Source organism: Onthophagus taurus, chromosome 8, assembly GCF_036711975.1.
Source record: "Onthophagus taurus isolate NC chromosome 8, IU_Otau_3.0, whole genome shotgun sequence".
Taxonomy (NCBI): domain Eukaryota; kingdom Metazoa; phylum Arthropoda; class Insecta; order Coleoptera; family Scarabaeidae; genus Onthophagus; species Onthophagus taurus.
The window spans coordinates 3,635,404-3,645,537 of NC_091973.1; the positions used below are offsets into that span (position 1 = coordinate 3,635,404).

General features: G+C 32.6%; 3 protein-coding genes across 6 annotated transcripts; 2 read left to right on the forward strand and 1 right to left on the reverse strand.

Moving 5' to 3' along the window:
• The first annotated feature begins 388 nt into the window (after positions 1–388).
• On the forward strand, positions 389–5,267 carry LOC111425273 (uncharacterized). Its single transcript, XM_023059203.2, has 13 exons — positions 389–503; positions 557–600; positions 651–823; positions 877–1,611; positions 1,666–1,768; positions 1,821–1,945; positions 1,999–2,577; positions 2,636–3,850; positions 3,905–4,033; positions 4,086–4,216; positions 4,266–4,609; positions 4,656–4,769; positions 4,822–5,267. The coding sequence occupies exons 1-13, from the start codon at positions 454–456 to the stop codon at positions 4,890–4,892; spliced, it is 3,813 nt and encodes a 1,270-aa protein (XP_022914971.2). The 5' UTR covers positions 389–453; the 3' UTR covers positions 4,893–5,267.
• LOC111425296 (retinol dehydrogenase 13-like) lies at positions 5,113–6,802 on the forward strand. Of its 4 annotated transcripts, none has more exons than XM_023059240.2 (4): positions 5,113–5,186; positions 5,412–5,666; positions 5,919–6,281; positions 6,335–6,802. In XM_023059240.2, exons 2-4 carry the CDS (start codon positions 5,549–5,551, stop codon positions 6,781–6,783), a joined length of 930 nt encoding a protein of 309 aa, XP_022915008.2. In that variant the 5' UTR covers positions 5,113–5,186; positions 5,412–5,548; the 3' UTR covers positions 6,784–6,802. The 4 variants fall into 4 exon arrangements, with proteins under 4 accessions (XP_022915008.2, XP_071054842.1, XP_071054841.1 ...); XM_071198741.1 differs by having other exon boundaries at positions 5,152–5,186; positions 5,432–5,666; XM_071198740.1 differs by having other exon boundaries at positions 5,165–5,364; positions 5,432–5,666.
• On the reverse strand, positions 6,793–8,587 carry LOC111425286 (disulfide-isomerase A3). Its single transcript, XM_023059224.2, has 2 exons — positions 8,325–8,587; positions 6,793–8,267 (listed from the first exon to the last, which is right to left on the reverse strand). The coding sequence occupies exons 1-2, from the start codon at positions 8,465–8,467 to the stop codon at positions 6,935–6,937; spliced, it is 1,476 nt and encodes a 491-aa protein (XP_022914992.2). The 5' UTR covers positions 8,468–8,587; the 3' UTR covers positions 6,793–6,934.
• Positions 8,588–10,134: the final 1,547 nt, after the last annotated feature.

Below are 10,134 nucleotides of genomic sequence, written 5' to 3' on the forward strand. Positions count from 1 at the left end.
GATAATTTTCAAAATTCGCTATAAAATTAATTTCTTGAAGGATCTTTGTGGAAATATTACCAATTATTAATTAAAGTATAAAAAAATTTTTTATTTATATATTATTTAGTTTTCCAAATGATTTTTTGTAATGTAATAAAAAATCTTGTTTATAAAAGACCTTGAATTTTTACGTGATCTTTTATTAGATGGTCGAGACGACCTTTATGAACAATTTAAATGATTATACGCAATATAAACAATCTTAATTAACAATTAATAAATTGTTTTATTAAAATAAATGAAATTTATAAAAAAAATTTTATTTTAATCTTTTTAAGCCAAATTTTATAACGCAACTTTTGTTTTTTTTTTTATTTTATTGAACATCTGAAGGTGAAAGTAGGTAATTTAATAATTGAATCCGCGCAGTAAACCATTGAGCGTAAAGTTTGAGTGAACGGCAGTAGCAGAATGAATTTCTTGAGATTCGGTGTAAATTGGAACAAAACTTCAATCGAAATGTAAGAATTTTTTAATTAACACCTAAATAATTTTCAAATTATAATTTTTTTAGCAAAAATGAAGTTAAATTTTACATCCACGATGACCTTCACATCGGTAAGAACAACGAGAACACGAAATAATTATTATTCATTCATTTTTTTTAGTTAAATCATCTGATTATGCCCCTCACACATCTCTAAACAGTTATTTAAGAAATGTATCTAATTTGACGGGTACAAAAGTGATGTGTAAAGAGGGTGGTTGTGGATGTTGCGTTGTTACAGCTATAATTAAACACCCAGTTACTGGTAAAAATGAAACTTTAGCCATCAACTCAGTAAGGAATTAATTAAATAGATAATTACAATTTTTAAAAAATTTTTAAAATAGTGTTTGGTGTCGATATTTTCTTGTGATAATTGGAGAATTGTAACGGTGGAAGGGTTAAAAGATACTTCAGGAACACCTAGTAAAATTCAAGATACTTTAGTTAAATATAACGGGACTCAATGTGGATTTTGTACATCTGGAATGGTGATGTCGATGTATGCGTTATCTAAGAATCCAAATTTGACCAAAAGCAACGTTGAGGATGCTTTAGGAGGAAACCTTTGCCGCTGCACAGGATATAGACCAATTTTAGAAGCGTTTAAATCTTTAACTCCTCAAATAGAAAATAAAACAACCTGTTATAATCATGATATTGAAGATGTGCCAAGTTGCCCCCTCAAAGACGAACTTAAAGATTTCACGCAATTATTTCATTCGAATTTAGCCCCATTTGGGTTGGAATTTTCAAATTCTAAATGGTATAAAGTGGTTAATATAGCACAAATTTTTGAATTATTTGAAAAATACCCAGAAGCTTCGTATAAATTAGTCGGGGGAAACACGGCGAAAGGAGTTTATAAAGATGTTGATAAAGATTTATATATAGAAATAGCTGGTGCAAAAGATTTACGTTCAAACACTATATCAGAAAGTCTTGTTACAATAGGAGCTGGCACATCATTAAACGAGCTAAAAACAATTTTTAGAGCAACTTCTCAATTGCATAAATCTTTTAGTTATTTAGATGTACTTGCAGATCATATTGATTTAATAGCCAGTGAACCCATCAGAAATGTATGCTTCTTCTTATATTAATCATATTTATTTCATTAATTTTTTTTAATTTAGATAGGAACAATTGCAGGAAATCTTTCCATTAAACATGAACACAACGAATTCCCATCAGATATATTTCTCATTCTAGAAACTGTCGGTGCAACAATCACCTTAAGTAAATAAATCAAAACTAAAAAATCAAAATATATAAAAAATTTTCTTTTTAGCGTCAAAAAATAAAACAGAAAAAATCGATTTATTAACTTACTTAAAAACGGATATGAAGCACAAAATAATAAAGGAAATTATATTACCACCATTAAATTCGTCACATCTCTTCAACAGCTACAAAGTAAAAAATTTTTGAAATCACCACTTCATTTAACATAATAATAATTTTTTTAGATCATGCCACGTGCTCAAAATGCACACGCAATAGTAAACGCAGCATTTTTAGTCCAACTCGATGAAAATTCAATTGTTGAATCTGCAAGGGTTGCGTATGGTGGGATAAATCCAACATTTATTCACGCAACAAAATTGGAAGCTATCGTTAAAGGCAAAAAGCTATTTGATAACGACTCATTGCAACTCTGTTACAAAACTTTGGATGAAGAATTAAAACCGGATTATGTATTACCAGACCCGAAACCTGAATTTCGTAAAGGTTTGGCGATTGCTCTTTTTTACAAGTTTGTTTTAAGCGTTGCCCCTTCGTTTATTGTTGCTCCCCAAATGATTTCTGGCGGGAAAAAGTTAATACGACCCCTTTCAAAGGGAACGCAGGATATTTTAAATCCTAACAAGAATATTTATCCCATTACTAAAGCTATTTCTAAATTAGAAGCGATGGCCCAAGCTACGGGGGTTGCTAAATATGTTATTGATTATCCCGATGAACCTGGACAACATTTTGTTGCTTTAGTTCTTGCTAAAGCAGCACCTTACTCAACTATAGAGAAGATTGATTTTTCTGAAGCATCGGTAAGTAATTAAATTAATTTTGTCTTAGCTTCTTCAATATATTTCTTTTTGCTTTTAGAAACTGAAAGGATTCGTATCATTTTATACAACAAAAGATATTCCTGGTAATAATAATTTTACAGCTTACTTACCAATCAAAGAAAAATTATTTGCCGATAAAACGATAGAGTATTACTCACAACCGGTTGGTATGGTGGTAGCAACCTCTCAAGAAGTAGCAGAACTTGCATCTGACTTGGTAAAAGTAACATATAAAGCGGCAACGAAAAAGCCTTTATTGACGATAAAAGATATTATTAAAAATAACGTTAAAGATAAAATTGTGGCTGATGCCACTCATGGCAGAAAATCGAAAGGAAACGATATTAAACATGTAATTAAAGGAAATTATCTTTCTTCATTACAATATCATTTTCATATGGAAACGCATAGTTGTAATGTAATTCCGGTTGAGGATGGTTTAGATGTATTCCCTACAACTCAATGGATTGATATTGTACAACATGCGATTTCTGATAGTTGTAAAATTCCAGCAAATAAGATTAATGTGCATGTTAGACGTTGTGGGGGTGGATACGGTGGAAAAATAACTCGAAATGCGATGTTTTCGTGTTACGCAGCTCTTGGGGCGCATTTAGAAAAGCGGCCAACTAAAATTTGGATTCCGTTTGAAACAAATATGACAGCAGTCGGGAAGAGAATACCATGTTATGCAACATATGAAGTTGGGGTTAACGATAAAGGTGTTATCCAATATTTAGACATAGTTGTATACGCGGATTATAGCACTTGTGGAAATGAACCAATAATAAATGTTTTAATTCCAATGGTTTTGAATGGATATAAAACCGATCCGATTGATATTACATCCTATCATACATTAACTGACACGGCAGGAAATATAAGCTGTAGGGCACCAGGCACCACTGAAGGACTTGGTTTAATTGAAACTGTCATGGAACATATTTCTTATGAACTCAAACTTGATCCCATCGATGTACGATTAGCGAATTGGGATGACAAAACTCACCCAAAAGTATTAGAATTTATTAAACAATTTTTAATCGATGCCGATATTAAGGAGCGAATGAAAAACATTGAAGAATTTAACAAAAATAATAGGTGGAGGAAAAAAGGTTTATCCACAGTAACGATGGCCTATCACTACGAACTTTTTGGCGATTGGAATGTGATGATATCCGTTTATCACGTTGATGGAACTGTGGCTGTTTCACACGCGGGTATCGAAATTGGACAAGGAATAAATACTAAGGTATAAAACAATAAAATTACATAACAATAATAAAAAAAAATTTTTCTAAATTAGGTAGCTCAAGTTTGTGCTTATTGCCTTGGAGTTCCTTTAGACGCAATTCAAGTAAAACCATCTAATAATATGACATCTCCGAATTGTATAGCAACTGGTGGAAGTGCCACTAGTGAATCAGTTTGCCACGTGGGTAGTTTTGAATTAATTAAAAATGTTTTGTTACCATAATTATTTTTAGGCCGTTATTAAAGCAGCGGAGATTCTCACAAATCGTATGAAACCGGTGAAAGAAAAAATAAAAGATCCCACTTGGTTAAAGATCGTGCAAGAATGCTACAATCAAAGCATCCCATTATATGCTACATATTCGTAAATAAATTTGAAACAAAAAAATTCTTTTACATTTAATTATTTTTAGATTCAACACAAAAGAAGTACAACCTTATGTTATTTATGGAATATGTGCCGCTGAAGTAGAAGTAGACATTCTAACAGGTAATCATATTACAACTCGCGTGGATATTCTCGAAGATGTCGGGGATAGTATGAACCCCGCTGTGGATATTGGCCAAGTCGAAGGAGCTTTTGTGATGGGTATGGGTCTTTGGACAACTGAAGAAATCATTATGGACCAAACCGGTGAAGTCAAAACAAACAGGACTTGGAATTACAAAATACCCGGGGCTAAAGATATTCCAGTTGATTTTCGTGTAAAATTTCCCAAAAATAATGCTAACCCGGTCGGAGTTTTTAAATCAAAAGGTACTCAAAAAAATAATGATAACGAAATCTTACAACAAAATTTTAGCCGTTGGTGAGCCTCCATTATGTATGTCATGTGCAATACCCTTTGCTATACGACGAGCTTTATCTTCAGCTAGAAAAGATTCAAACTCAAAAGAGTCATCGTGGGTTCCCATGGGTACGAAAATGAAAATTCTCATTTAAGTGTTATTAAAATATTATTTTTTTAGATGGCCCCACAACTGTTGAAGTAACCTTTATGAACAGTTTAAATGATTATACACAATATAAAATAAATTAGTTTGTACTATTTTGATGTAATTTAACTTCTTAATGGTGCGTGGGAGTCTGGATTTTTTAGATTATGTTAGCCTAATTAAACAAATTATATGTAATATCCCAAAGCATGTCGTTTCAAATATAATAATATTATTCTTTTCCACTTCTTATCATGATGTGGCTAAAATAGAAAATTAAATTTAGTAGTGCCCTCTATCGTAGAATGGATCTTAACAAAAACTATTTCACCTGACTTCACATACCCTTAATGTTAATGACATTGAAATGTCCTTAGTAAATTGTGAACTTCCCTAAGGTTAGAATTAATTATAGCTCAATGTAACAACAAAAACAACCTTTAAGTAATACTAAAAAGGAAAGAAATTGAAAATGAAAACTGTTTTAATTTCTCCTTCATCTCCTTAATGTCAATGACCGTGACCTTAATAAATTTGAATCTTCGCTAACCTTATAATTAATTAAAACCAATTATGGTATGAACTTAATTCTGAATAAACAGTATTGATGCGGCATGTTTTAGGTCTTGATCGGCATTCTCAGACTGTTTTAAAAATAATATACAAAAATTAGGCAACCATTAATTAATTTTAAAGAAATAACGGAATAAGTAAGCACCTGTCAGTAATTAGAATACAGATAAGATAGGAAGACATCAAAATGGGCTTGTTCTTTGCAAAATGTACCTCCACAGCAAGATTAGATGGAAAAACTGTTATAATAACAGGCGCAAATACCGGAATTGGTAAAGTAACCGCTTTAGATTTATTTAAAAGAGGTATTTATTAAAAATATATTTGATTTTAGCTGTCACAACAGATATATTGATTATTGTTGGAGATATGACAAAATATTATAGAAGATAAGTTAGTAATATATTAATATATTAATTCAGCAAATTTCCTTATTTTTCTCAATATTTATTATATAACATTTTGTAATATCTCTAACAATACTCAAGATATCTATTGTAACAACTAAAATCAAACACACTATATAAATTATATCAATTTTAACAATATTCTTGTAGGTGCAAATGTAATCATGGCATGCAGAAATTTAGAAAAAGGCGAAACAGCTTTAAAAGATATCAAAAATTCGTGTAAAGATGTTGATTCTAACTTGGGAACGTTAAAGTTGGCAGAATTGAATTTGGCAAGTTTTAAATCTGTCAGAAATTGTGCTGGATTTTTATTAAAATGTGACAAAATAGATATTTTAATTAACAACGCAGGCGTAATGTGTTGTCCCTATGAAAAAACGGAAGATGGAAACGAAATGCAATTGCAAACGAATCATTTGGGACATTTTTTGTTCACACTATTATTATTGCCAAAAATATTAGAAAGCGAATCGGCGCGAATTATTAATGTTTCATCCGTAGCGCATACACGTTATGATTCAACAATTTTTTAAGATTAAAAAGATTATTTTGTTATTTTTTAGGAGGTACAATAGATTTTAATGACCTTAACTTTGAAAAGAAACCATATAAAGCATTGAAAGCGTATCAGCAAAGCAAATTATGCAACATTTTGTTTACCACGGAGTTGTCACGTCGATTAGCAGCGAAAAATATTTTTCAAATAACTACGTATAGCTTACACCCAGGCGTGATAACAACCGAGTTGGGAAGGCATTTAGATGACGTGTATTTCAGAGGATTGCGATGGATTTGGAGGTCAATTATGTGGGTATTTTTAAAATCACCTGAACAAGGTGCCCAAACTACAATATATTGCGCAGTTGATGAAGAAATTGCCAAAGAAACGGGATTGTATTATTCAGATTGTAAACGAAAAAAACCGGCAATGCAAGCAAGAAATTTAGATGATGCCAAAAAACTTTGGGAAGTTAGTTTAAAAATGGTTGGATTGGAAAATGTGAATATTTAAATTAAAAGCTTATTTTTAATTTTTCAAAATCTTTTAATTACAAAAACTTATTGAGGTCTACACTTATTTTAAATCCACAAGAACAATAAAAATACAAAAACGAAAAATAGTTTCCCACTCAGAAACTTTCGCAGATTTCTATCTTCCTCTCTTACAACTCAGTCTTCTCCTTCTTTTCATTTCCTTTCCTATCGAATCCTTTCAGTTCTTTAGTTGCTTGTTTAGCGATATATTTGACGAAATCTTCCAAGTCCCGTCCACCTTCATATCGGATTGGTTTATCTTTAGAGTCTTTAGGAACCCAATATAAAGTTGGAAAACCTCTAACTTCAAACGTTGGTGGAACGTCATTTGCTGTTGCGTCCATTTTTACAATGGAAACATCTTCGTTCTTTAATTTCTCACCCAATTCATCGAAAGTTGGAGCTAATTTTTTGCAATGTCCACACCATGGCGCGTAGAATTCGATTAAGGTGTCTTTTCCATTGTTGGTGACGACGTCGTCAAAGTTCTTAGCAACTGCAACAACAACCGGGCCATCATTTGATTCTGGGATCTCTTCAGATTTCAAATAAGGTTCTAATTTTCCATCTAAGAGGTCGTTTGCGAAACCTTCGAGTGCATCAACGGAGAATTCTTCTTTCATTATGAATTTTTGATTTTTGGCGTCTCTTGCGAGAATTGTTGGCTTATCACCCTTAACGAAATCGATTCCATATTCGTTTAATTCGTGTTGGAATTCGTCTTTAGCGCTAATTGCAAACGTGGCACGACCACTAAATAATTTAGCGACCTTTAAAATCCTATTTCGCCAATAATTAGTTCCTTTGGCGTTCTTAACATAATCAACTGCATAATAAGCAGTAATTAATGGGTTGTTGAAATTTTGTTTGTTGTCGTTTTTGCGATGTCCAGCTAAACCGTGGTAATTGCTGGTAATAAAATTATGGAGGTCAACTGTTGAAGCTTCTCCGGTGTATTTAATCATATCTTCTTCAAATTTGTTAGCTAGGTGAGGTGGTCTAAATAGGATAATGCCGTCGGTGACGCCGTATTTATCCATGACTTCTTTGTGGGTGCTGTGGCCAAATCTTAATTTCTCGCGTTCTTTATCAGCTAATTTGAAGAAAGTTGATTTTAGGTCTGATTCTTTTTCGAAAAGTCCAATTATTGAAACGTCCATATCAGCAACAAGGAATTTCTCCAAAGCAGAGAGATCTTTAAGTTCTTTCGAGCTGGGTCCAACTTGAGCTTTCATGTATTTAACAATACCTGAAGCATCACGAGGGCCATTATATTCTTGGGACATTTCACCATTTCGGAAGATTTTTAAGGTGGGATAACCGCTAACGCTGAATTTGTTGCAAGTCTCTTTTCCAGCTTCTGTACAATCGACTTTAGCCAATATAACAGGAGGATCATTTCGAATCAAATCTTCGGCAGCCTTTTCATATTCAGGTTTTAATCTCTTACAATGACCACACCTTTAAAAACAACCATGCAGATTTATACCTTTATCAAATTCTTACAACAATACTTACCAAGGGGCATAAAACATGACTAAGACAGTGTCGTGTTCGGACACTTTCGACGAAAAATCATCGTCGCCGTATTCGGCGACATCTTTCTCCCCAGCCCAAATACACGTTACAATAAAGAAGAACGCAAATAGTTTTAACCACATCTTGTTGGTTTTATTTTCGAATTTACTTCAAACTTACTTCACAGACTTTTAGCAACTAACCGGTCTTTTTGATTCTCCTATCACGCTACCCGATTGTACGTGGCTATTAAATGCTCATGCGCTGGACTTTGTGTTGGCCAATTTTGATTGGTTGAAAAATATCTAATTTATACTGCCATCTTTATGATTTTCTTGGAGTTATAATAATGATTTTGGTGTTGATTACTAGATGGCATAATCAAAATTTAGTTATTAAAAAAAACCTTTTTGTTAATAATAAGTGTGGATATATATATATGTGTCCACAATATAAATCAATATTTTAATAAGTAATAATACGAACTACATTCACAGGACTGATAGAATCGATTGATTATTATTTGAATGATAATAATATTAATAATTTTATATAGTAACGTTCTTTTTGTTTTGTACATGTCGTGTGCATAGCTACAGCCACTTCCCCTCCTATAAAGATTAATAAAAAGAGGAATATGGTGGTTAAAAAAAAAGAAATCATATTTAAAAATTGAAAGTAACTTTTTTTTGAATTTTTATATTATGAGAATTGATTGCCTCGCTGTGGTGACATGTTGAATTTTCTTTTAAAAGAAATGCTGGTTTAAGGTTGTTGATGTTAACAGCTACTTCCTTGTTATTTTTGAAAATTACAAAATATTTCGGAAATGTTTTTATCACTTTAAATGGGCCTTCATATCTTGGTGTTAAAGAGGGTTGAATCCCATTAATTTTGACAAAAACAAATTTTGAAATGAATAAATGGTTTTTGGTTAGAATGAAAAACTGTGTTTACTGGTTTCAAACAAGAGAATGTTTCTCGTAAACTAGATAGCAATGGATCAGATTCCAAAGGGTGTTGAATATTAACAAAAAATTCTCCTGGAAGCCTAAGTGGTTGACCGTATACAAGTTCGGCAGATGAACAACCTAGGTCTTCCTTAAGAGATGATCTGAGGCCTAGGAGAACCAAGGGAAGATCATTGTTCCACCTCGTAGTGTTACCTCTGGCAGTTATGGCTGTTTTTAAAGAACGGTGAAACCTTTCTAAAATTCCGTTGCTTTGGGGATGGAAGGTGGATGTATGAATTTGACGTGTTCCTAGAAGGGTGTGAAATTTTGAAAAGAGTTTTGATTCGAATTGTCGTCCCTGATCATGGGTTATAGTGCTAGGAATGCCAAATCGGCTGAAATAATGCCGAAACAAAGTATCCGCAATAGAAGAAGAACCAATATCTTTGAGAGGAAAAGCTTCTGGCCAACGCGTGAAACGATCTATTAAGGTGAGCACATATGTGCAGCCAAGGGGCGGAGTGAGAGGACCGACCAAATCAATGTGGATATGATCGAATCTTAATTTTGGTATCGGAATTTTACTAATAGGTGATTTTGTGTACTTTTGAACTTTTGTTTGTTGACATCGCAAACAGGTTTTTGTCCATAACTGAATGTGTTTTGTCATGTGAGGCCAAAAGAATCGTGTTTTGATGATGTGTGTAGTAGCGCGAATACCAGGATTGTTTGTTGAAATGTCGCACCAAAGCTTTACATCTGAATGTGATGTTGTTTGTTGCGATAGGTTATATTTAGTAGTTTGTGTCTTTGAGTATTGTTTGTTTAGTAAATGTGTTAATTCTGTATCGTTAAAT